The following is a 27,694-nucleotide window of genomic DNA, read 5'->3' on the forward strand; positions in this document are numbered from 1 at the left end:
CTTTCAAAAGTGATGCTATTTATTTTGTTAAATTATTTAGATAGATGCAACATTGCATTAAATCATATTTGCTTCCAGTCATGGTGTGCTGATTAATCTAAAAGGTGAATACAGCAATCATAGTTTGTTTGGCCCATTTCCCTTCAGTTTGAAACAGCTGGTACCTTGCCTCCCTAATGAAGTGGTTCATGACTTAGGCAGGATGCAAAACCTAGCCAAAAAATAAATCATAACATTGCACACAATGGTATTTATTTCTTTATTTATAAAGGTTTAAAGGTTTCCCCTGTCCTTGAGTTGGTCACGGGGCGATGCTCATCTCCATTCTCAACCGAAGGAGACTGCATTGTTTGAGAGACATTTCTATCATCATGTGGCCAGCATGAAAATACGGAACTGTTACCTTCCCATTGAAGTGGTACCTATTTATCTACTCACATTTGCATCCTTTGAACTGCTAGGTTGGCAGGTGTTAGGGCAAGAATTGGAACTTACCCCATTGCATGGCGCTCAGGTTTCAAATCCAGATTGTTGGCTTTCCAACTGACAAGCTGAGCGTCTTAACCGCTGAGCCATCGTGCCCCTGTTTATTTACATCCCACCTTTTTATTTTTATAAATAATTCAAGGCAGCAAATATACTGATACTCCTTCTTCCTCCTATTTTCCCCACAATAACAACCCCATGATATGAGTTGAGATGAGAGTGAGTGACTGGCCCAAATTCATCTAGCTGGCTTTCATGCTGAAGGCAGGATTAGACTTCATTGTTCCTGGTTTCTAGCCTGATATTTTAACTGTTAGATCAAATTGGCGCTCATGCAAACTAACAATTGCAATCAGAAAACCAAAAGCAAATTAGCTGAATTTTTATTTGTTATTCTAATTTTTTTCTGCCCTAATCTCCTTTCCCCGTGAGACATTCACTGATGCACAACATATTAGCAAATGTCGCAAGGAAGCGGCATTACTGATATGTGAACTCCTGAACTGAAGAAACCTTTCCCCCATTCTTTTGAAGAATGTGAAACACCAATGCAACCTGTTTATCTTACCGATTTGTGTATCTGCAAATTTCTTTGCAAAAAGATTCAGCAGCATGCGCTTCTTCGCTATCACTCAGTATCTGAGCAGAGGGACAATCTGGAAAGATCATTATTGGCAATTAATAACTACTGTCGAATCTGATTGATTTATGAATGTTTGCATCTGGTGAATCATCATAAGAGTACCAATATCACCTTTGAATCCAGTGAAAGCTAAACATAAAAAACACCCCAGCTGGGAACTGTCCGATAATATTGCCATTTTGCCTGGATTTTAATGCCTCATCCAGTTCCATTAGCTTTTGAATTTTGAAACTATTACTTTTTGAAATTGAGCGACAAGGGGAAGCAGAGCTGGAAACTATCAGCACACTGATGGCACCCCACTCTAAATCTTCCACTGATTTTGCACAGATACAACCATGGAGACATGACGGAATCCAGCAAGACATCATAGATGTTCAGTGGCTTAGCTACTGAACAGCACAACCTCAGGGCAAGTTCTGGTTCACCAAGAAAGACCTGAACAACTAACTGCAAAGGAGTGCCACCAAAGTCCAAAAGGATATTTTGCCTAAATGTACTGAAAACTACCAAGAGGTCCAATTAGCAGAACTATACTCCTCCATAGTTAAGAAATTGAAGTAAATTCAATGCTGCATCACAACTGAAAACCCAATCAAAATGGTGCAGGCAGTTGTTATCATTCAGATACATTTCATCTGGATGCACACAATCTAGGTCAGGTTGAATGCTGTAATGCTGCTAAATGCCAATTCATTCCTATCTTCCAGCCCATGAAAGACAAAACGTATAGTAAAAAAAGAATTCACCTCTTCCCAAAATAGTATGCAAAAAGGAAAAAAAGGAAAATCGTGGGAAAATACCTACACAGAAACATATTTGTTTGTGCCAATCAAAAAACTAACCCTACGTATATACTTATATGTTGCACTACTAAATTATTAACATTTAAATAAATTTAGTTTGCAATAAACAAGGAAATTAAGCAAATAGACCAGTATATGCAGTGCAACTTTGAACTTGTTAAATAAATTATAGAGCATGAGTGTTCGTTTAGCTACATCAATCTTTTCCCGAATACAAAGTATCGATATCCTTACTGATGGACTAATTTATCGATTTAAAACATACGTCACTTTTTTCTTTTAAAAGAATTCTGAATCAAAAAGTAATACTGAAAATAATAAACAATTAAACAAAGAAAATACAGTACATGCAAGTAGGACCTGCATCAAAGCCTTTAGAACTGATCAGAGTCTAGAGAGCAACTGATTTTGGAAGCCTAGAGGTCAGCTGATAGTGGGGAAAGTTTTTTTAAGTACCCACATGCTATACCATCTTATATTTTATTGATTAATATCAATATACTAAATTAAGCCTGGCACGGCCATTGGTATATTCATAACTGGGGTGGGGAAACACATATGAGAAAAGGGAACAAATGGACAGATGGGTTGCCCAGGAGATACAACTGAAAATCAAAAACTAAAAAAAAATCTTGTGTAATGATATTATCTTCACCAGAATGCTCTCTTCCGTTCACAGCTGTTGGCAGAACATGAATCTACTTTTCTCAGGCCTAAGTCCACGGCCACTAATAACAGCACTATGAGAGAAGTGGACATGATCAATGGACCTCTGAGCTCTGTTGTTTTCTTGCATCAGTGGGTTAGGGCAGACATGTCAAACACAAGGCCCGGGGGCCAGATCCGGCCCGCGAAGTGGTTTCATGCGGCCCGTGAAGCCATCCTGGAAACAGTGAGGGAACGGCCCCCACTGCCTTGGCCCTGGCCCAGAGACCCTCAGATCTGTCCCACTCCTGCCCAGGCCTCCATAGGCACCCTTGATGCAAACGATGTAGAGCTGGCCACGCCCACCCAGTAGGCCATACGCACTCTAGCCACGCCCACCCAGTAGGCCACACCCACCCAGGCCATACCCACCCGGCCCCCTGAGGGCAACTGCAATGCTGATGCGGCCCTCAGTGAAATTGAGTTTGACACCCCTGGGTTAGGGAAAGTAGGCAGGAACGCACACAAGTGCTATTTTACACATAAATGGAAAGGATACAAAACTTTGGCAGAAGAATCTCAAAGTGATTTCATCTATTATCTAAAAAGCGTTAAAATCAAATATACCTTCATCTGCTGTTGTAGTAAGAATAATTTGTGTTATGTGTGCCATAGTAAACAAATGGAAGAGGTAGAGTTGATTGCAAGCTGAGCTGATAGACGAAGGCTGCAAGCCTACATTATCCTCCCAATACAAAGATGGAAATGATAACACAGATCCAACCTACAAAGGAAATAAGAAATTGGTTAAATTGGCTTTCACAATAGATGTTTAAAAACAGCTATCCAAGCAACATGATGAAATAAAGGCTCTATAAATCTCATCCAAACAATCAAAACCATTAGATCTGATATCATATTTTAAATTAACTAATTCTAAGATGGATACAGACAAGAACTGTAATCAAATCCAAATGAAAACAAATGTCATCTCAACATACTACTATCAACAAGTACATAAAAGAATTGTTACCAGTATGACTCTAGAGGTGGAAAAAAATTAAGGAACATTAATATTAGCACAAGCCATCAATACACTTACCAAAGCATGGAAGAGGTCTACATCTAAAAGAGATGGTGTGTCTTCCACTTTTAAATTGGGCAAAAGAACTATAAAAGCAAAACAGACATTTTAAAAAGTGGCACAATAAATTAAAATACATTGTTTGCATTATTGTCATGAGTATATATATCCCTTCCCTTAGGTATCTGACTCCTTTAGACAAATGATAACATCATCATCATCATCATCATCAAGTTGGAAGGGACCTTGGAGGTCATCTAGTCCAACCCCCTGCTCAGGCAGGAAACCCTATACCATTTCAGACAAATGGCTGCCCAGTCTCTTCTTAAAAAAATCAAGCAGCACAACCTAGCACGATACAGCAGCTACTGCCTTCATCTAGTATTTGCTGCCACCATCTTCTCCTTCCCTCCAAGATGGGTTATAGAACCAATGCAAAATAAAATGTCTTCCCCTTTCTGTTAACTAAGAAACACAAGGTCATTTTAAGCCGCGTATCTGGTAATCAATATGGAGCAGTCTGGGCCTTTCAGTGTTACCAGATTACAAGCTCCTCAAGGCAACAACCTATCTGTTTAAAATAATACTTAAGAGCTTATTAAGGCACACAGCAGCAAGGAAAAACACAGAGGTGCATTACACTTAAAGAAAAGAATGGATTAAAGTTTAAACCTAAAGAAAGCTAACTTGAAGAAAATTGCTAAGGTTTGAGCACCAACAAAATACATTCATAATCAAATGTAATTCACTACACCTAGACATTTGTTTGGGTTACTTTCCTGTCTTGAATCCTAGAAAATTTCGGCTGCGTATCTGCACAGCTTTTACAGGCAGTCCTCAACTTATAACAGTTCGCTTAGTAACCATTCAAAATAACAATGGCACTGAAGAAAGTGACTTTTATCACCATTTTTCACACTTACAACCATTACAGAGTGTCTATGGTCACATGATCAAAATTCAGACCTTGCCAACTGACTCATATTTATGACAGTTGCAGTGTCCCGGCATCATGTTATCGCCTTTTATGACATTCTGACAAGCAAAGTCAATGGGAAAGCCAGATCCACTTAACAACCACGTCACTAACTTATCAACTGCAGCGATTCACTTAACAACTGTGGCAAGAAAGGTTGTAAAATGGGGCAAAATTTACCTAGCAAATGCCTTGCTTAGTATCAGAAGTTTTGGGCTCAACTGTGGCTGTAAGTTGAGAACTACCTGTATTCTTTTTCTGCCTTCCCCACCAACAGCTGCTGCTCAAGAAGAAAAAAATCAACAAATCGAAAACCTCCAGCAAACTCCTTCTTTAATATTTAACCTCAAACTGAGACGGTTGTTCTTGCCTAGATACTTAGCCAATTATCCCTCACATAGGTATCTCTATGAAGGAAAGGGTCAACAGGAGGCAAATATTGATATATGTGTAGCATCATAAAATGATGCGGTTTATATAGTTGTAATTTTGACACAATCATGATGTTATTTATAGACTGTTGATAAAATCTAGAAGTTAACAGTGCATGTATTTTGATCTAGTGGGGTGTCCAGAGTCTTGCAATGCTAGATGCGCTTGCTTATATCTACATTATTTATTGAAATACAGAACTGTATTGGGAAAGAAACATTTTGAAGAAGATTTTAAATATTTTCCAGATCTTGTGATGAAAATCGCATTACCTCCTAGGAGACGTACGAGATGTTGTTGGATCACGTTTTGGGGGACTGTAGTCCTCTGAACAGCTGCAAATTGTACCAGTGCTTTAAGACCACTGTGCTAGAGTACAAGAAGAAGCAGAAGGAAGTTTTAATGAAACTGTTCTAAAGAAGTAGGTCAGTATATACCAGGGGTAGGCAACCTCGGCTCTTTTATGACTCATGGACTTCAACTCCCAGAATTCCTGAGTCAGCTGACTCAGGAATTCTGGGAATTGAAGTCCATGAGTCATAAAAGAGCCGAGGTTGCCTACCCCTGGTATATACCGTAGCCTAGTAGCAAATATGGGAAAAAGTATACATGTAGAGAGTGACTTACTTCTCCTTATCTAAGAATCTATATATTAGTGAGTTGAAAAAATAAACATTCAAGTCACAATCTGAAAATAACTGCTTAAAAATATTGAGTACTTGAGCATATGTTTAGTGAACAGCAAACAACTCTGACTTTATAATTATTTCCTTTGTCCGAAAGATGACGGTAAACTGCATGCTGAAATGTTTGACCTTCAGCGGTCTACACATGAAGATATTGCTCAGTTCTAGATTAGAACCTGCTACTTGGTTTTTTTTTATAAATTTATATCAGGGGTCCCCAACCTGTGGGCCACGGCCCACTACCGGGCCGTGGCTTGCTGGCCACTGGGCCGTGGGACAGGCTGGCCAGTGCACGCACATGTGTGCGTGCAGTCACCCCCACTTGCACTAGTGCCCTGGCTGTGCAGTGAAAATGGGGTGCCGCACGGGAAAAATGGAATGCCATGCGGTGAAAATGGGGTGGCACTAGCACCCACATGGTAAAAATGGGGCAGGACTAGCAAATGTCACATGGGTGTTAGCGCCACCCTGTTTGCATCACGCACGTGCTCGCGGCCCTGTTTGCGTGTGCGTGCGTAAAATGCTTCCCCGTCCCTTTCCCTCTGGTCCACCAACCAAGAAAAGTTGGGGACCTCTGATTTATTTTACCTAAGTAGAAAGTGGAAAGATCCTCCTTAAGGCAAGAATTCACCACTGCTCTTATGTAAGGACTGCAGGATTCCCCTGCCACCACAGAAACCGTTAATAATTTTGAAACTGAAATCCAATTAGGTTATGGCCAGCTGTTTAGCCTGAAGTCCTTCTTCATAAAAGACAGAAATGCAGAATGTAACTACAGCATCTTTAACAGACGGCCATTCAGTGTCTATTATTTGGAAGTGTCTTACAAGAACAGATAATAACTAGGAATACAAATAATAACTCAAGAAAAAATCACAATCTCTTCTCAGTACTCATGAGCCTTGTTCACTGGAGACATACAGATTAATATAAAGGGCAACGCCAATCTTGTATTCAGCAGTTTACATTACAGCTAATTATATAACTATGTATATAATTTGCTTCTTGACCATAAAAACTTATTATTATTTTTCCTTGTGTGACAAAGGCACATTTTTCAAGTTAAAAAAATGCATATATATAAAATGTAAATTGCAAGGATTAAAAGGATGTCTCTCAAGAAACTATTGGTCTATTTACCTTGGCAATGGATAAAAACACATTTATTACCACTAGCCATTCATACCTGTCTACTTTGTAGAGAGCCAAATAAAGCCTTGCCCTCATCTTCTAGAAGATTTTCTTTAAAAGCAAGAAGAAAATGTAAAGTGAATAAGGTATACTTTAATAGTGGTCAAAAATTGCCAGATCTTTACAGCTCAATTCCCATAAATCTCTTTGAACTGCTGCTTTCAGGGGGATAGGATAAGATTTTGATTTTAAAGCAAATTGACAGATATCAAAAACCTTATTTTCACTGTGGCAGTTTATTTTTACATCTGTCATGTTCTCGTGTCAGATTTGGTGTAGCATAACATCTAATGCGATTTACCAATTCATTTGTTCAAATCTTATTTTATTTCTTCATTCTTTTCACTTGAAACATGCCATACCAATAGCCAATTTAACTGTATTAAATTGTACAGAATTTACTTCTAGAAGCCTTATCAGAAACAAGCTCCATTATACTTAGACATTCTAAATTAGCATTCTGTTTCAGCTTATTACATTTGCACAGATATAATGTGTTACATCTGTTTAGCAATAGAGCAGTGCACAGAATAGTCTCCTTTCACTTTTCAATATTAGTAATTGAATACTAGAATACTGAATACTAGAATACTAGAAATTAAAGTACAAAGTAGAATTATTTAATAAACCAAGTCTTAGCCTATGGATATTATGAGTTAATCATGATATTGCCCATGGGTATTTAAATGTTTCTTGCTGTTATGTCTAAACATAATCCTAGTACCAATTCTAAAGCAACAAATATCTTCTCATCTATGACAATTTCTAAAAATGGTTTTGTTGTAGGTATTACCATTATTACCAGTTAAAGTACTAGGAAAAAGACTTGTAGAAAGTAGTATTTTCTGAAATCAAAATAAACAATTTCACTATCCACTTTTAGCAGCATAGGATGTTAATGGGGACTGTAAGGGTCTGACTTATGTCTAGCATAATCCTACATTATGCAGACAGCAAGATGAGTGACCTGTAAATTTAATAAACACATTTAGCATTCTATGTACCAAGATTTTATCTACTTTAAGTAGCCTTTTTATTTTCAAAAATATAGTTGCTTACTATTTTATGTTAGAACAAATAAAATAAAAGCTTTATTTCAAATGGTCTCAAAATTCAACTTTTTACTTACCTAAACACTGGATTGTAAAAGCACAAGTGCTCCAAGTCATCATAGGAATACGTGGATCAACTTCATTAGGAGCAACTTGTAATCCAATTCTATAAATTGCTGTGGCAAAGAGAACCACCATCTCTTTTATGCTGTTTGAATATTCAATTCTGTGGAAAGAACCCAGAAATTGTGAACTGGTGATGATAACATTTGAAAGATAAGTAATGTTCTTAATCATGTCAGAAACATGCAATACTAAATTGCTACTGAAAGCTATAATTCCTGGCAATAGGCTTGAAATTTAAATCCTTTAGGCTAGATGCATTTGCTCAATGGAAAACAATAGTCTAGTTCAGACATGTCAAACACAAGGCCCGGGGGCCAGATCCGGCCCGCGAAGTGGTTTCATGTGGCCTGCGAAGCCATCCTGGAAACAGTGAGGGAAGGGCCTCCACTGCCTTGGCCCTGGCCCAGAGACCCTTCTCCTGCCGGAGACCCTCAGATCTGTCCCACTCCTGCCCAGGCCCCCATAGGCACCCTTGATGCGAACGATGTAGAGCTGGCCACGCCCACCCAGTAGGCCATACGCACTCTAGCCACGCCCACCCAGTAGGCCACACCCACCCAGGCCACACCCACCCGGCCCCTTGAGGGCAACCGCAATGCTGATGTGGCCCTCAATGAAATTGAGTTTGACACCCCTGGTCTAGTTTAACAAAGTGGACATCTTTCAGCTCTGTGGATTTCAACTATTAGAATATTTAGCAAGTGCTATACGGGCAGCAAAATTCTGAGAATTGAAGTTCTTATTGCTGGAAATTGTCCTAAATTGGATACACTAGACTAGACCATATCATTCTTTGTTCTTTACACCATTAAGGAAAAAATTAACACTAAAGTTAAACCAGAGCTGAAGTTACATTCCTAAAGCAATGGCATTACTGACTAGCTAGAATTCAAATTAATGAATTTTCTTTTTGTTTGAATGAGACAATAAAAATAAACTGTATAAACTGTATTTTTCAATAAAAACCATTTAAACCTAAGAAGTGAAGAAAGTACATTAAAAAGGTAATATATAAAGCATATTGTCACCATAAGATGTAATTATTTTCTAATATATGCTATGCATACTGTAGCTTTTAATGGAAGGTCCATTTTGTGCTATGAACTAAGTAGAATAGTAACCCTTTATTTAGCAACTGTATAATGTTTCAAAATATTTCATGAAGAAAGATTTCCACTGAATTCATCTCTTGGATATGGAAGAAACATCCATATATAAAATTGCTAACTTATAATAGATACATACAGGAGAGACAGAGAGGGAGGGAGGGAGGGAGGGAGGGAGGGAGGGAGGGAGGGAGATGGACATTCAATATAATTTAGATCAAAATCCATCTTCATTACACAATTTCATTAGACTTGCAATATACGTATAAGAAACATTCTAAGTGTGACTCAATACTTACAAAGGCTGAACTCCAAAGCTAAGTATAGAATGGAATTCAGATGAAGCATCTTCCATTTCTTTATTAAGTAAAGATGGGGCAATTTTGGTTTCTTCAAAAATCAAATAAAAGATTATTACATTTTGATTTTAATTAACTGAAATAAATAAAAAGTTATAAAAATTCTAACTTTTGTTATAAAAATGCAATTTAGTCATTGGGCCAAAATTTCTATTTAGTCACATGAGAAATTAGATAGCCTGGATAAGATGCATAAAGGTTTGTACTTCTCTCTAGGTTAGGGACCTTAAAATGTAGAAATAATAACAAACTAGTATAGACAATAAACTAAGAATAAATTAATACCTCATAAAAGAAATGATTATTTGAAGACTAAATTAATAAATCATAAAAGAAATGGAATATTGACCTCAGCGGTAAAATACAGCCAGAAGAAAAGATTATGAGAAACAATAAAATCAATGGAAGGAATTTTGTAACTGGAAAACAAATGGGATTGTATCTTAACCCATTCAATAGCATCTTAAAAGAGTTCTCTCAGTTGTAAAGTTCTCCACGAAATGTACTAACTGTCAAGTTTCCGTATGGGCTTTTCCTTTGTAAAAGGACTCTGAGGCATTGTTTACCTTAAAAGTCCTTTATTAGCCTAATACACCAGCAAATGCTTGCTCAAAGGAAGCTGGAATCTGAAATCTCTCCACCTTGCACAATATATTAAAACACAATTCTCCACCTTTCTAACATCAAATGTTACTGCTTGACACTAACCTTTACTGCTTTTCTTGTTGTAACCAGCTATCCGAGCCATAACAATCTCTAGCCACTTGGACAAAGACAGAAGCTGAGCTACCATTTCTGCATCCTCACTGGCAATACAAAAAGACAGCAATGGAATGTGCATGCTTTATATAAGACAACATTTAAACAGCTATTGGGTTACGACGGTAATTATTAAAACATGAACTGATCTCTCTGTGGTTGTTCCAGCTATCAAAAATTGGTATTTCCTACAAAGATGAAAAAGATCTTAGACTGCACAATATGTTAATAAATGCTCATACAGATAGTCCTTGATGTAACCACTTGAAGTTACAACAGCACTGAAAAAAGTGATTTAAGACCATTTTTCACACTTATCACCACTGCAACATCCCCATGATCAGTAATCAAAATTCAGGTGCTTGGCAACTGGCATGTATTTATGAGAGCTGCAGTCGTTGGGGGCATGTGATCATGTTTGTAACCTTCCCAGCTGCCTTCCGACAAGCACAGTCAATTGGGGAAGCCAGATTCATTTAACAACCACGTGATTCACTTAACAACTGCAACAATTCGCTTAACAACTATGGCAAAAAAAGGTCCTAAAATGGGGCAAAATTTATTTAACAAATGCCTTGCTTAGCAACAGAAATTTTGGATTCAGTTGTGGTCATAAGTTGAGGACTATCTGTATAGCACAGCAAAGAATCATGTACTTTCCCTATAAATGCAAGAAAAATGGCTGCAGATTAGGAACAAGTAAAAATGGCCACATACCTGTTTATTTTCTCTTCTTGCAAAGGAACAATTGGTATCACAGTATTGCACAGGGATTTGCACAGTGGGCAAAGGTACTCGCCATTCCCTAAATCAAAAACCTGTTCAACATGATGACGTTGTCGAGAATTCAGTTGAATGGCCTCAAAGTATCTGAAATGAATATTCAAATGGACATCTCAGAATAAACCATCGAATTCAGACATGTAAAAATCCAGTTCTGAAATTTGGTATCCATTCAATTTGACTATTTTACCAATAAATCATTACGTACACACAGTTCTTTCTTACTGACTGTAATTGGGACCAGTACTCCTTTGCTAAGTGATATGACTACAAAGTGAAATATCATATAATTATTCCCGATTTACTACATCATTTTTGATTGTCGTCGTAAAGCAAATCACTTGCAATCATTAAATCTATCACGTGACCATGATTGGCAACTTCCTGCTCGGTTCCTCACCAACTTTGCTTGTTGGACGTTGGCTGCAATGGTTGGAAATGATAATCATGTGACTGCAGGAGGCTGCAACCATTATAAATGTGCACCACTTGCCAAGTGCCTGTGACCATGGGGAAAGCTGCAATAGCCGTAAGTTCAATTATAAAAATCACCCTCTGCAGCCCACCTTTAAACTGTCACTGAATTAGCAGTCAGTAAGCAAGGACCACCTGAACTCATTGCAATTATATGGAGCAGAAACTACCATTCAGGAAAAGCTGTCAGCTAACAGCTCAACACAGACAAAAGCTATAAATAAGCCGTTTTTAGAAAATAAGAATTTAACATTCACATCACAAACAATTACTATAACGGTTGTGAGTTATCAGAAAATTATTCAAAAAAATCAGATTATGGACACAGCCTTAATTTTTTTTTTAGTACCATTGAAATGTTTGTCAGCTTGAGAGTTATTAATTTAAATGGACAATCTCAAATGTTATGCAATAGCGTGCAAATGCTTGCGTTCTCTATTCATCAGTTAACTTGGTAAAGAACAAAAAAAAGGGAGGGGGAGAAGAGAACAAATGTGGGTACCATGGAATTTATAGTTATTCACACTTTAGAGCCTTGAGAACATAACTCAAAGCAAATTCAGCCGTTCTCTTATCCATCCCCTGTCGTTTAATTCTTTTTAATTTTTTGCTTTATTTATTGTCTTACTTGATGAAGAAATCTAGAAGAAGTGAAGCTGAGAGCTATTATGTTCGGTGTGAATTAGCCTATGGCATGTTTCCCTTACTCTGGAATTTGGAACTGATCAACAAGTAATTTTTCCTCTGCAATTAGCCTTATATTTCTTTGAGTACATTTCTTGGCTGTAAAATCACTGGCACTGATGATGTTATCTAGTTTGGGTAATGAACCATCTGCAAGAAAACGACCAAGCTCAGAGACCACCTAGCTAGGAGATCTCATTTCAACCCTGAGCTATACATATTTTCCTTTTACTAATGCTGTCTCTTTACTTTCTACATAGTCAATATAACATATGCATAAACCCCTCAGAGGAGGTCATTTGAAAACTGACTAAAAATTAAGCAAGCCATAAAAATTACTAAATATATCAACTCACTTCTGCCAGCAAGCGGCATGCATCACATGACCACAAGTGCTGGTATGTGTTCCACATGACAAGTCCGGATTCATGAAAAGAGGATCAGTATCTTCTGTTGAGGAAAATAAACAAACACACAGAGTTTCCTGTTGCAATAAGGGATGTTTTGCAAAATGTGCACTATTAAACTTACACGGGCAATTCTGGCAAGGGACATTGTTTTAGGGAATAAACAAGAACTTTTCATTTATATTAGATTAAAAGACTAGCAAATGATCTGTTGCATTACATGTGATTGATCAGAGTACCGTATATTTGTCTAGTTTTTCATAATTTTAGATGAGCAAAGGTTTTGGTAAATAAATTATATCAAGTTCATTTATGCAATATTCCTATGTGTAAACTGTTGCTACGATGTACGAACCTAGAGTAGACCTATTGCCACAGATGTTAATAAAGCCAAGAAACAGGACCACTGATATACCCAAAGGCCCCAGGTTTGGGCACACAACCAAGTCTTTATGGCCTTATGAAAGGCCAACAAGGTTAGGGTCATCATAATCTTGGAAGGGAAAATATTCCAGAGGACAGGGAACTACAGCAGAGAAGGCTTCCTGGTCCCCACCAGTTGTTATTCCTTCACTGATGGGACCCATAACATGCCCAACCTGCCAGACCAAGCTGAATGGATAGAAACAACAGGGAGAAGTCTTTTTATTACATAACTGGCCCCAAGCCATGAAGGATTCTAAAGATGATAACCAGCTTAGTGAGCAAGGTGGATCACCATCTTAAAACGCACCTGGAAGCCGACGCAGATCACATAGCAGTGATGATGGGTTGAATATCAGATACCCTTTAGTTCCCGTGCGGCTGATAGGTGAAGCTTTAGTTGAAGGGCAAGGTGTTACAGTAATCCAGAGAAGTTACGAGGGCATGAGAGCATGAGCAAAACCTCCTAATCCAGGAAAAATGCACAACCCTAAGGTATGCAAAGGCCCTCCTGGCCACAGCTGCCATGTGATATTCTATTAGGACCCTTGAATCCAAGAGGACACCCAGATTGCATACTGGGTTCATGGCAGTGCCATCCCATCCAGCACTAGAAGGCCCCCAAACCCAAAGCCACTCAGTCCTGCTTGGATTGAGTCAAAGCCCACTGCTCCTGGTCCAGACCTTTATAGTCTCCAGCACCAAGACAGGACATCCAAGATATTACTTAGGCAGCTCAGCGTGGAGATATAAAGCTGGGTGTCATCAGCATATTGATGATACCTTACCCCAAACTGTCAGATCACCTATGACAGACATGTCAAACACAAGGCCCGGGGGCCAGATCCGGCCCGTGAAGTGGTATCATGTGGCCCGCGAAGCCATCCTGGAAACTGAGGGAACGGCCCCCACTGCCTTGGCCCTGGCCCAGAGACCCTCCTTCTGCCAGAGACCCTCAGATCTGTCCCACTCAGGCACCATTGATGCGAACGATGTAGAGCTGGCCATGCCCACCCAGTAGGCCATGCGTACTCTAGCCACGCCCACCCAGTAGGCCACGTCCACCCAGGCCATACCCACCCGGCCCCCTGAGGGCAACTGCAATGCTGATGCGGCCCTCAATGAAATTGAGTTTGACACCCCTGACCTATGAAGAGGCCTTGTGTAAGTGTTAAACAGGAGAGGAGAAAGAATTGAATCTTGATATTTCTCCTGGATCTCTCTGGCTGGATCTCCTCCCCCCAATAAAAAAACGACTGGAACTGACCCCCCAGAGGAGGGAGGAGAACAAGCACAAAACAGTGCTGCTCACTCCCAGCTCCCAAAACCAATGCTGAAGGATACCATGGCTGATGGCTGAAAGTGGTTAGAGGTCAAAAGGAGTGAGTATGGTTACACTGCCCCATCCAGCTCCTGCCAGAGCTCATCTACAAGCGCGGTCAATACCATCTCAGTCCCATAACCCAGCCTGAATCCTGACTGGAAATGGTCCAGGCAATCAGCTTCATCCAAAGTCCTCTGCAGCTGCTATAAAGCTTCCCTAAAGTTTCACAGCATAATATACATACCTCCTGCAAGTTCGAGTTCTTTCCCTCTACACTGGGTTAAGGCAGTGGATTTCTGGATACAGGCAGATAAAACCATGGCAGCACTTTCTAGCATTACTTCCTGTTCTTCCTGACACAGGATACATGTCAGCCTTTCTTTTTCAGTGACAGACTGGCCTCGCTTGGGCCCCAAGGCAATTCTGACTTGATAATGTGGGAGTATGAACCTAAGACACAAGATTCAAATCAGTGGATTTCTGGTCAAGAATCCAGTCAAAGATCACTAAAATAATTATTTGTAATTTAGTTTTAGATAAAAATCAAATTTGCATTAAAACTATTAAAAATGGATCTATTCTCAACCTGAACTTCAACTAAAACCTCTTTAATGCAGCACCTATTAAGCAGCTGAACCAAGTGAATCTGAATAGCAATACAAAAGCATTGTAATCGTAGAAACCTACTCATGCTTCTGTGATGAAATAACTTTCTTAATTTAATATTTACAAACAATTTCACCGCTCTCAGATTTTAAACAAAAGCCTGTTTAGCCAGCACAAGTAGTAGTACAGAAGTAGATCCTTCCTGATTAAGATAGGATACACTGACATATGTTCAAAATCTGTGCATGCCATCACGCCCTTCTCTTATGAGAAGACTGAGGCCTGCTCTCAGCTTCTCAGATATAACTGGATGAGGCATTGCCTTGCCAAAAACGCCTCACACTTTAGCATATATACCACTTCTATTATGGTCTATTTTACAGTATGTGAAAGGCATGGGCTGTGCCAATCTTCTTCCCTGCTTAGGAGCTAGCGTCACTTTCTCTCAGGAGATTATTTATTATTTATTTATTAATTTAATTTGTATACCGCCCTTCTCCCGAAGGACTCAGGGCGGTGAACAGGGCAATACATAATAAAAAACAAGATACAAAAATTAAAAAGTAATTAAACAGCAATGCCCGTAATAAATTAATACAAATTAAAAAGTTAAGATAAATTTATAAAACCCGACCCCATCCCATCAGGCCAGGCCAGATTGTTCAAAGAGGTAGGTTTTAAGATCGCGCCGGAAGGAGCGGAGATCAGGCGCCATCCGGAGCTCGACCGGAAGATGGTTCCATAAATCCGGCGCGCCCACAGAGAACGCCCTCCCCCTGGGGGCCACCAGTCGGCATTCTTTGACCGGTGGCACCCTGAGGAGGCCCTCTCTGTGGGAGCGTACTGGGCGGAGGGAAGTTGACGCCGGCCGCAGGTGCTCCCCAAGGTATTCCGGACCCATGCCATGTAGGGCTTTGTAGGTCATTACTAACACCTTGAATCTCACCCGGAAGACAACTGGAAGCCAATGCAGCTTGCGGAGCAGAGGTGTGACATGGGAGTGTCGGGAAACTCCCAACACAACTCTCGCGGCTGCATTATGTACCAGTTGGAGCCTCCGAGTGGTCTTCAAGGGTAGCCCCATGTAGAGAGCGTTGCAGTAGTCAAGACGAGAGGTCACGAGCGCGTGAGTGACCGTACGTAGGGCATCCCGGTCTAGATAGGGCCGCAACTGGCGCACCAGGCGAACCTGGGCGAAGGCCCCCCTAGTCACAGCTACTATATGGTCTTCTAGGGAAAGCTGTGAGTCTAGGAGGACTCCAAAGTTGCGAGCCCTATCTACAGGGGATAATAACTCACCCCCCATAGCGAGGGGTGGAATATCCTGAATATCCCGAGATGCCGGTACGCACAGCCACTCAGTCTTGTCAGGGTTGAGTCGAAGCCTGTTCCTCCCCATCCAGACCCGAACCGCCTCCAGGCAATGGGATATCACGTCGAGGGCATCATTGGGGTGGTTTGGGGTCGAAATGAAAAGCTGGGTATCATCAGCATATTGATGATACCCAACTCCAAAACCACGAATGATCTCACCCAGCGGTTTCATGTAGATGTTGAACAGGAGAGGCGAGAGGACCGACCCGAGGTACTCCACAAAGGAGAGGCCTCGCGGTCGACCTCTGACCCCCTGCCAACACCGACTGCGAGCGTCCCAGGAGATAGGAGGAGAACCACTGAAGGACCGTGCCTCCCACTCCCAATCCCCTGAGGCGCCGCAGCAGGATACCATGGTCGATGGTATCGAAAGCCGCTGAGAGGTCTAATAGGACTAGGACAGAGGAATATCCCCTGTCCCGGGCCCTCCAGAGATCATTCACCAGCACGACCAATGCCGTCTCCGTGCTGTACCCGGGCCTGAAGCCCAATTGGTACGGGTCTAGATAATCCGCTTCATCCAGAACTAGAGGGAGCTGATGGGTCACCACACTCTCAACAACCTTCGCAAGAAAGCGAAGGTTGGAGACCGGACGAAAGTTATTCAACACAGCTGGGTCCAAGGCAGGCTTCTTGAGGAGAGGTCTCACCACCGCCTCTTTCAAGGCGGCGGGGAAACTACCCTCACTCAAAGAGGCAGATATAACCGCCTGGAACCAGCCTCGTGTCCCCTCCCGGGCTGCATAGACCAGCCAGGAAGGGCACGGGTCCAATAAACATGTGGTGGAGCTCAGCCTCCCCATAATCCTGTCCACTTCCTCCGGAGTTACAGGATCGAACTCCTCCCAGATAGTATTGACAAGACCACCCGTGTCCTGATCGTCCGACTCTGCCCAGTCGGAGTCCAAACCGGTCCGAATCCGAGCGATTTTGTCCGACAGATGTTGACTAAACTCCTTGGCATGCCCCTGTAAGGGTTCCTCACTCACCTCCTGATTAAGGAGGGAGCGGGTCACCCTAAACAGGGCGGCCGGGCGATTATCTGCGGACGCGATGAGGGTAGCGAAGTAATTAGACCTCGCCACCCTCATCGCTGCGAGATAAGACCTAATATGGGTTCTTAGTCGCAATCGGTCGGATTCAGATCGGCTGGACCTCCAACAGCTCTCTAGGCGGAGAGATGGTTGTCTCTCCCATATTACCTCTTAATTAACACAGGAAGTCCTCAACTTATGACGACAATTGAGCCCAAAATTTCTCTTGCTAGTGAAGTGAAACATTTAAGTGAATTTTGCCCTATTTTACAACTTTTCTTGCCACAGTTAAGTGAATCACTGCAGTTATTAAATTAATAACATGGTTGTTAAGTGAATTTGGCTTCCCCATTGACTTTGTTTGTCAGAAGATCACAAAAGGTGATCATATGACTCTGGGACACTACAACCGTCGTAAATGAGCGTTACCAAGCATCTGAATTTTGATCATGTGACCTTGGGGAGGCTACTATGGTTGTTAAGTGTCAAAAACAGTCAAAAGTCGCTTTTTCCAGTGCTATTGTAACTTTGAATGGTCATTAAATGAACTGTTGTAAGTCAAGGACTACCTGTATTGGAAGGAATCCAAAATGGTATATTGCCACAATAAGAGAGCCATTAAAGGTGTCCAACATATCTACTAACTGTGGGAAAGCATAAACTGTTTGCCATGAGGCTCTTTATTTTTATTTCCCAGTTTAGCCTAAAGCTCTATGTCTCCCATCCAAATACTAACCAGGTCCAAACTAACTTGGTTACTAACTTTTGCATTTATCTAATATATTATTCCCTCCTCCTACCTCTCCACTTCCATAACATCTCTTCCAGGTGTTTCTTGCGTGTTTTCATACAAGAGCTTGTGAGTTTCTATGAAATTTTTCTGCAAAGCGGACATCTGAGCCATGATCTTTTGGCGATGTAATCGGGCTACTTCTGCTTTTCTCTTCCTTTCAGCCTTCTCTTTATCCTGAATTCTCTGCATCTGTTTTAACAGAACAAATACCCTCTGTATTATTCAAGACAATCACCGTCATAAAATAAAAAGTGGCATTTCCTTCTTATACTCTTGCCGCATCCCCAAACATTCCACCATACTACTTTCAATATTTTAAAAACTATCAAGGGCTGAGAAGATAAGATAATCTTATCTTTGAGCTTGAAGCTCAAAAAGCAGACTTCAGAATGCTGGCTCTTCAGCCTAAGGTGAAAGTTTATGTTCCCAACAAGCCTTAGAGCAGTGGTTCCTAACCTTTGTGGCTTGGCGGCTCCGCTGGGGGGGAGGAAGAGGGGAACCAGGCTGCATGAGCAACAGGCCAATGTGCACACATGTGCAGCTTGACTCATACAAGCACCAGGCCAGCCTACTCACACATGCACACGCAGCTCGACTGCAAGTCGAGCTGTGCATGCATGCGCATGTGCCAGCCTGCCGCTTGCACAAATCAAGCTGCGCACATTTGCCTGTGTGTTGGCCCGCTGCTCACATGGCCCAGTTGTGAATAGGACATGGCCTGGTAGAGGGCTGCCGTCTGGGGGTTTGGGACCCCTGCCTTAATGGGGAAAAAAGTGCCAAGGGCAAACTTCAGGAAAAGAAAAAATAGATTTCCAGAGTAGAATTGTACAGAGTGGTGACTGCGATTATACTAAGTACACATAGTCCTCAATTAATGACCATAATTAGGATCAGAATCTCAGTTGTTGAGGAAAGCAGCTGAGTCGTGTATGTGACTGCTTCGCTCAATGACCACAATTCCAGGACCCCCAGCTGTGGTTATTAAGCAGTCACACAGATTGCTAAGTGAGTCCTTTATCTCAAATAAAGAACAGAGGGGTGAAGGTACAGAGAAACAGGGAGAGAAGGATTTTGCCATAAAGTTAAAATCCTTTTCTCCGTCTGTTCTGTATCTGCAAAGCTTCCAGGTGCTAAAATCCTTTTCTCTCCACCTCTTGGTGACTGCGGAGGTTGTGTGAAAAAGACTGTGAATGGTAATCACATGACTGTTGGATGCAACCAGTCATTTATGTGAATAGGTTGCCAGAACCCAGATTTGTGATCATATGGCTGCAGGGGGGCGAGCAATGTTTCACAACTGGTAGAAGTGCTTTATCGGCCATAAAGCATCCTGTCTGAGGCCATCAACTTTAAATGAATGACACACTGTAAGTCGAGGAGTATCTGTCAGAGGGGTTTGCCAGCCGAGCATACAGTACAAGGAGAAAAACAAAACAGAGGAATGAGAACATTTATCATTTCAGCTGCTCTTCTATTCATAAAATACTTAAGAATCTAAGGCTACCTTATTTCATGATTACCTCATTAACTTTTGTAGATTCTGACATAGGTGCAGTGATGGCCATGGGAAAAGAAGACTTCTCTCTCAAGCATTTTATTGTCTCAAACATCTACAAACACAGATTTAATAGTTAAAACACAAACTGCGTGTAGCATATGTGATATTTCCAGTTTGCCCTGCAAGAAATGTAGGAGACCCAAAGCATCCTCTGCTAGTAACCATTTCAATTTAGCCAGTACTATTTCTTCTTACTATCTTTCTTCTGTAGTTTGATCACAATCATCTTTAACTGTTTTACTCCACTTGGGATCTACAGGGACTCTTTTGCCTTATTTTATTTTATAGGGAAGATCATAAGATCGGTCATAGTATCCTCAAGCCCCACCCTGCCAATTCCTGATTAATCTATTCACTTGTAATCCTTACTTACCCGTAGTACCCAATTGATCATGTCTTTCTGAGAGTCCAGGTGTTGAATTTCTTTCAGCTTTTCCAAAATCATGAGGATGTTCATTGCATTCAAAGCAGAGCTCCCCATTCCTTTAACAACAGAAAAACATTTTTTTATTATTTTTTTAAAAATCCATATAATTAAACCAAATTAGCCACATACATTTATTCTCCTAAAGGAGATGCATTTCCTTCTTTTACTAATAATTGCTACAATTTGAATAATTCCGCACAAGCAAGTCTCAATAGTTATTTATAAATTTACCTTTGCTCAGAGCTAACTTCCCACTACTTTATTAGCAATGTGTATTTCACTTTAAAAAATGGTATTTATATGACTCTCCTGGGTTAGAGTGTCTTAGAATCATCCCACAAGATCCTCTGATACAGCAACAGGGTGTGCAAGTAGCTTCATGAGCTGTGCTTCAAAGCAGCCTGTGTGCTGAGAACTGGGGGTGGGCAGGACTGTAATCAGTTTGTTGTTGAAGCAGCAGCAGCTTTGGAATCTATTTTTCAAACGGTCACTAAATTGTGCCTTTCAATTTTTAATCATTTTAAGGACTATTAGGGATTCGGTGGCTCAGTGGGTTAGGACGCTGAGCTTGTCGATCAGAAGGTCGGCAGTTTGGCGGGTCGAATCCCGAGTGCCGCGTAGCAGAGTGAGCGCCTGTTACTCGTCCCAGCTTCTGCCAACCTAGCAGTTCGAAAGCACGTAAAAAATGCAAGTAGAAAAATAGGGACCACTACGGTGGGAAGGTAACAGCGTTCCGTGCGCCTTTGGCGTCTAGTCATGCCGGCCACATGACCACGGAGACGTCCTCGGACAAGCGCTGGCTCTTTGGCTTTGAAACGGAGATGAGCACCGGCCCCTAGAGTTGGAAACGACTAGCACGCATGTGCGGGGGAACCTTTACCTTTACCTTTACCTAAGGACTATTAATCTTTATTGAACTAAGAGAAGCTCTCTTTAGCCACCACCTGTTATTCCTTTTTGAAGATCTGCGCCATTTGGGGGGATTTCTTCGTTGTTAAACAAGGAAAAAGGCTGCTGAAGGCAAGCTAACATAAGGAAGTGTGGAGCATCTAGTTTATTATTTTTAGTCATCTGTAGTTTAGTCTGCTTTGCTGTAGGTGGCTAAAACTTTCCAATTTTTATGATTCCTGATTGGTCAGCAATTCTTTAGTGACTTACAAAAAAGCTACTCTTTGACTAAAGAGGGAGTTAAGAAGATGGAGGAGTAAAGGATTAGAGGTGTATTTGAAAAATCCTTAAATGAAATCCAACAGTTCATAGACCAGATATGCTCCAAGGATATAAAAAAAAAACTACTCAAACTATTTCAGAGATGTATATATGTGTAGAAAGTTACCAAACCACTGAGACAATTTCACAAGGAGCTGACAATGAAGAGGATTCAATTGCAATTTTGGAATATGAACCTGACACCAATCTTTATTGTGATGGTTTAAATATAAATCTCCAATTGAAAGAAGAGTTCCAAGAAAATCTGCAACTTTCAAAATGAGAACTATGAGACTTTTTCTCCATGGACACTAACAAGGCTGAGAAATCCTTGAGAAAAAGAGAAGCTTATAATTACTTGATAAACATTCCAGAGAAGAAAAAGATTTTATTTTATGAAGATAAGCTGGAAGGAGTGACCCAAATTTAATGAGTCAATTGGTATTGGGATAGATTTTTATCGGTCTGATATTTGTAACTGAAAGTTTTAATGTAAAGTGGGTTTGAAAGTGCATTTTTTCCTTTCCATATAATGCTTAAGTAATTCCTAAAGCTTGTAAAATATTACTGAAAGTGTATTTGAAAGTATCTATGTTAAGAGACAGTTAAAGAAAAAGGTGTATTAAAAAAAATTAAGAGTTTTAAAAACAAAGTATACAAGAAGAAAAAATTATTGTAACTTGGAGGGAATGATTTAAATTTAATGAGTTAGTTGGAACTTTATTGGTCTGACTGAAAGTGAACTTTAAAGTATGTATGTTAAGAGAAAGTGAAAAAATATGTATTAGAACTTTTTGATCTTACAAATGTTTGTAAAGAAAAGTTTAGTGTTCTAAAATAGATTTTAAAAGTATTTTTCCCTTTAAGGTTAAAGAATCTCAAAGAATACAGTAAATTTTGTTCATATAAATGGTGAGTTTAAAAAGATTATTAAGTGCAAATAGAAATATATATTATTTACACAGCAAAGAAGAAAAAGCAGAAACGGTTAAACTGATTGCTTTATTCAAAGAGGAGAACATATTTAATTATGTTTTTTATTTGGAAATCACTTCTGGATTTTTTTGCTTGTGATGAAAAAAAATTGAAACTTTGACTCTAGTTTTCCCAGTTAGATAAGATTTATTAGATAGAAATGGCTAGTATATATGTAAAAGTAAAAAGTTGAGGTTGTAATGTTACTATGCTAAAAAGAGTTGGAAGTCAACACTCCCCCCCTTGTACCCCATATTTTCTTTCCCCCTCTCTTTTTCCTTCCCCTAATTTCCTATTTCTATTTTCCTTTATATTTTATACTTGGATAAAACAATAAAAGTCACAAAAATAGTAGTTGCATTGAGGTACAAAGAGCTTCCATCATTCCCAGATAGGATGGTCCTGGCTGGATCTGGGATGACATTGATTTGAGGAAGGCTACCGTACACTTGAATCATCTTGCAAAACGTCAGACAAAAGCCAGCTCTCATAGGGAAAAGTAAAACTGATACTAGGAAACAGCTGTATAGGAATATAAATTTTTTATTTATTTTATTTATTTTAATTCCATTTATATCCCGCCCTTCTCCGAAGACTCAGGGCGGCTTACAAGCTTCAGCTTGAGGGGTTTTTCTTTCTCCTTATTTTGAGATGTGAGTTATTTCTATTGACATACTAAAGAGAATAAGAAAAAAACAGTCCTACAGATTTTTTAAAAATGCCTTGTTATTATTCCATTAAATTTGATTCTTATTTTAGGTTGTTTATTTACAGCAGCTCTATAGGCGTAAAACTCATTTCCATGTTATTTTTAAAACACCTTTATTAAGGAAAGGGTATTCCATCCTAGCAAATGTATTTCCAAAATTAATAAAATCTAAGATTAAAATCCTATATTAACTTATTTATTCAGCTATTAACTTGCACGTGCATGACTGTATTTTTACAAACTGCAAAAACTAACCAATAAAAATAAATGTACACAGTCCAAATTTAAGAAAGGACTGTACTAATGTCAATTTTGTGATTTTTAGGCACAGGCAATACATGTATATCCACGGTATGTATATACACACACATACATGTACATATATTACATATTATTTTACATATAAGTATAGTCTAGTACATAAGGGACGCGGTGGCTTAGTGGGTTAGGACGCTGAGCTTGTCAATCAGAAGGTCGGCAGTCTGGCAGGTCGAATCCCAAGGGCTGCGTAACAGAGTGAGCGCCTGTTACTCGTCCCAGCTTCTGCCAACCTAGCAGTTCGAAAGCACGTAAAAATGCAAGTAGAAAAATAGGGACCACTACGGTGGGAAGGTAACAGTGTTCCGTGCGCCTTTGGCATCTAGTCATGCCGGCCACATGACCACGGAGACGTCCTTGGACAAGTGCTGGCTCTTTGGCTTTGAAACGGAGATGAGCACGGGCCCCTAGAGTCGGAAACAACTAGCACGCACATGCGGGGGAACCTTTACCTTTACCTTATAGTCTAGTACAGGGGTAGACAACCTTGGCTCTTTTATGGCTCGTGGACTTCAACTCCCAGCTATGCTGGCTCAGGAATTCTGGGAGTTGAAGTCCACGAGTCATAAAAGAGCCAAGGTTGCCTACCCCTGGTTTAGTAGAGTACATATTTAATATCAATACAAATTAATACAATACTTATGCAGTATATAAATTCACTGTGGTGCCTAGTTATATTCATCTCTGTGGCATTTAAAAAGCACTCTGCTAGTACTCTGTGAACTAACACTTTATTTCTAAATATAGATTTTCTTTCTCTAAGGTGGCACACTTACTGGAAGCTTTATGATAGAAGTCAAAGGTTACTTCTTCCTCTGGAATCTCCTCTAACTGACGCTTCTCTTCAAGTAAACCCAAAGCAAGGAGGTGAAGGACCTATGTAGAGACAGATAGCAAATTTAATCTTTCAGAGTAATGGAATATTCTCTAATAGCCAGATAATCTAGCCAATCTTAGCCAGGACCATCTTTTAGGGCAGAAACAACCACCAGCCTGCATTTGGATGCTGAGACACACAGCAATTAAACAATTACCCAGAGTTAGCTTATCACAATAAGACATGAAGGGATATTGACCTGGCCATGGAATGCAGAGGGAATAAACAAAGTGTTAAGGGGGAGAAAGTTAGAAAAGATTAGTCAGTCCTGAGAAAGAAGAAAGAAAAATTGATAATTAACTCCATCTTGATTAAATTTGTTATAAGGCATGGGTAGGCAACCTTGGCTCTTTTATGACTCGTGGACTTCAACTCCCAGAATTCCTGAGCCAGCCATGCTGGTTCAGGAATTCTGGGAGTTGAAGTCCACGAGTCATAAAAGAGCCAAGGTTGCCTACCCCTGGTATAAAGTGAGGTAGACAGAAGTTGTTATGTTACCCCACAATACTAAAGAACATTTCTGGATTCCCTGCAGTGCTGGTATTTGACCCCAAAAAGATAAAATAAGCAAATGAACTGCCAAACATGGACGTTTTTCAAAATGCTACTGGGTCATTTGCCTAGTAAATGTAAGATGTGTAAGAACACTCTATGAAAAGCACACCATCCCCTAATCTAAGTAATACTGTAAGAAGAGGAGGTTGGTGAAATTCTCCTGAGTAAATTATTGGCCTTCTGGTGTCTAATACTAAAACACTGCTCAACTATTTGGATGTCTACCGCAGTACTAATGGAAACAGAGATGAGAGAAAACAGCTACATGCATTAAAATTTAATATGCCTCCTTATGCCTACTGATCAATAGACATACAAATTTAAATGTTCTGATTATGTTTCTCTTCATTATAAGGTTAACAGGGGAAGTGGGGAAAGGGAAAGGGGAGATTTTTATAATTAAAAAAATGGAGACAGTCATTATCTCTTTCATGAATTGTCCCTGATGTACAAGTATGATGTTGACTGTTGAAATAATAAAGCAGATATCACGAAGAATTGTTTTGAAATAAAAAAAATGCTAAGGCAAATACAGGACTCCAAAAGCCCACGTGCTTACAGATATATGGAGTTAGGAATCATTTGAGGTAGAGCACACAAATGAATCTGAAAAATATATACTGGAAAAACCCAAAAAGCATTTAAGATAAAGATATTGCTAAAACATGGTCTAACAAGCCAGGGCTGACAAACATACCATCTGTATCATAGCTTCTGTCCACATGTGATTTTCCAGTTCTAGTGCTCTTTGCAGGACAGTTCTAAGAATAAGCATCATGATATCACAGTTGAGAACATTCACCACATTTCTGAAAGCAGGACTGAATTCTGGAGGTGGTGGTGGTGGGAGTGCTACAAAAATGGAGACATATATTAGTGCATTACTGCCTAGCCATCTTACAGGATTATGAATGAAAGAAGTTTTAAGGTTTCAGATTTGTCTGAAATCGATGAACTAATATATAGCCATGTATGAGAGAAGACAAAACCAACTGTACATACTTCCTCTTATACAGTGTTTTGTGAGACATATGAACGTTCCTAGATCTGGGGGGCTTTCAGACGTCACTCATGCCCTAGTCATCTTGTACTCTGACTACTGCCATGTCTTGTTATCTGGTCTGTCTATGTCCGTGTGTTTGTGTGTGTGCGTGCATGTACGTGCGTGCGTGTACACTGGCCATGTCATATTTTGCCTTGCCACATCTCTTTTCTATTCTTCATTTGGTCTTTCCTGTAAGCCAGTTTGGTCTTTCAGTAAGCCCTCACCGTATACTAGCTTCAGTACATCTTCTTCACTGTCCTTCAGGAATTCTTCCAATGCCCTTCAACTATCTTCAACTATCTGGTGCACTTCCAACATTCCATACCCACCTATGCTCCTGCGTAAGTAGAGTCTGTCAACATTGCTATGGATGGAGGACATGATTCGCTGTCATTATTTTTCTGGTCTTTCTATCCAGAAGTTTTAGTTTTGCTTAAATCCAGTCCATTATTCCAGCTATGTATCTAAGGGTTGGAATTGGCCAGGTATTAATTGCCTTGATGCTATTCCCTCTACTGAGTTTGGACTTCAAGATCCTTTTCACATTCGTGATGTATTGACTTCAACCTTCTTGACCTCTGTGCTTGAAATTGCCAGCTTGAAGGATGCCCAGGTATTTGTAGTGATCTCCTTCGTCCAGACTCTTGATTTTATTTTCATAAGGCATCTTGATTCCTTCAGTTTTAACTATTATTATTATTATTATTTGAAAGTAACTGCCCATTATTACTGCCAATGTCCCTTGCTGCTCCAATGCTTAGGTTAAAATGAAATCTCCGCTAAGCAGGTTACCTAATGGACACATCTATGCAATTTTTTCAGCAATAATGTGGAAGTGGTTCACCGCTGCTTTATAACATAACATGAGTTGGAAGGGACCCTGGAGGTCTTCTAGTCCAACTCCCTGCTCAGGCAGGAAACTATACCATTTCAGACAAATGGTTGTCTGTGTTTTGGCATCTGCTGTTTTGAACATCATTCGAAGATGTTCGAAGAGATTACATTGATTCTACCACTAGGCTTGTATTCAATATAAAACTTAATAATAAATAGTTTTTAAAATTGTTTTGTTTTTAGCCAAAAATCATGTATTTGAGATGGGCAGCTACATAGATGGAAATAATAATGAAGTTGGAAGGGACATTGGAGGTCATCTGGTCCAACCCCCTGCTCAGGGAGGAAACCCTATACCATTTCAGACAAATGGCTGTCCAGTCTCTTCTTAAAAACTTCCAGTGTTGGAGCATTCACAGCTTCTGGAGGCAAGTTGTTCCACTGATTAATTATTCTCCTTAGTTCTAGGTTGCTTCTCTCTTTGGTTAGTTTCCATCCATTACTTCTTGTCTTGCCTTCAGGTGCTTTGGAGAATAGCTTGACTCCCTCTTCTTTGTGGCAACCCCTGAGATATTGGAACACTGCTATCATTTCACCCCTCACCCTTCTCTTCATTAAACTAGATGTATCCAATTCCAGCATCCGTTCCTTATACGTTTTAGCCTGCAGTCCCCTAATCATCACTGTTGCTCTTCTCTATACTCTTTCTAGAGTCTAGATAGATAGATAGAGATAAGATAAATACTAAACAGCTATTAATCATGTTGATGACAGTGCTCATAATTCCTATTTAATGCGAATGTAAGCACCCCAATTTCAGCCTAATATCTATATTTCAACATCTAATGAACTCACAAAACCTCCACAATCACTCCAAGCTCAGCCAGAAATGGAGAAATCAATCTATACTACAAAACCATAAGGTCTATTTCTA

General features: G+C 40.0%; 1 protein-coding gene across 1 annotated transcript in view; it reads right to left on the minus strand.

Annotated features, from left to right (window-relative positions):
* Positions 1–27,694, minus strand: part of UBR1 (ubiquitin protein ligase E3 component n-recognin 1) — a 76,251-nt gene that overhangs the window by 13,744 nt on the left and 34,813 nt on the right. Inside the window, exons 25-40 of the mRNA XM_081312777.1 lie at positions 25,579–25,733; positions 24,226–24,325; positions 20,185–20,294; positions 19,774–19,863; positions 18,261–18,442; positions 14,691–14,896; positions 12,649–12,742; positions 11,069–11,221; positions 10,301–10,398; positions 9,533–9,623; positions 8,079–8,227; positions 6,945–7,000; positions 5,345–5,441; positions 3,683–3,750; positions 3,208–3,364; positions 1,055–1,142 (exon numbers count right to left, since the gene is read on the minus strand). Of these exons, the coding sequence (XP_081168903.1) occupies positions 1,055–1,142; positions 3,208–3,364; positions 3,683–3,750; positions 5,345–5,441; positions 6,945–7,000; positions 8,079–8,227; positions 9,533–9,623; positions 10,301–10,398; positions 11,069–11,221; positions 12,649–12,742; positions 14,691–14,896; positions 18,261–18,442; positions 19,774–19,863; positions 20,185–20,294; positions 24,226–24,325; positions 25,579–25,733 (1,894 nt within the window). The remainder of the gene's footprint in view (positions 1–1,054; positions 1,143–3,207; positions 3,365–3,682; positions 3,751–5,344; positions 5,442–6,944; positions 7,001–8,078; positions 8,228–9,532; positions 9,624–10,300; positions 10,399–11,068; positions 11,222–12,648; positions 12,743–14,690; positions 14,897–18,260; positions 18,443–19,773; positions 19,864–20,184; positions 20,295–24,225; positions 24,326–25,578; positions 25,734–27,694) is intronic.

Source organism: Vipera berus (genome assembly GCF_964194415.1).
Source record: "Vipera berus genome assembly, chromosome: 1".
In the NCBI taxonomy this organism is placed as follows: domain Eukaryota; kingdom Metazoa; phylum Chordata; class Lepidosauria; order Squamata; family Viperidae; genus Vipera; species Vipera berus.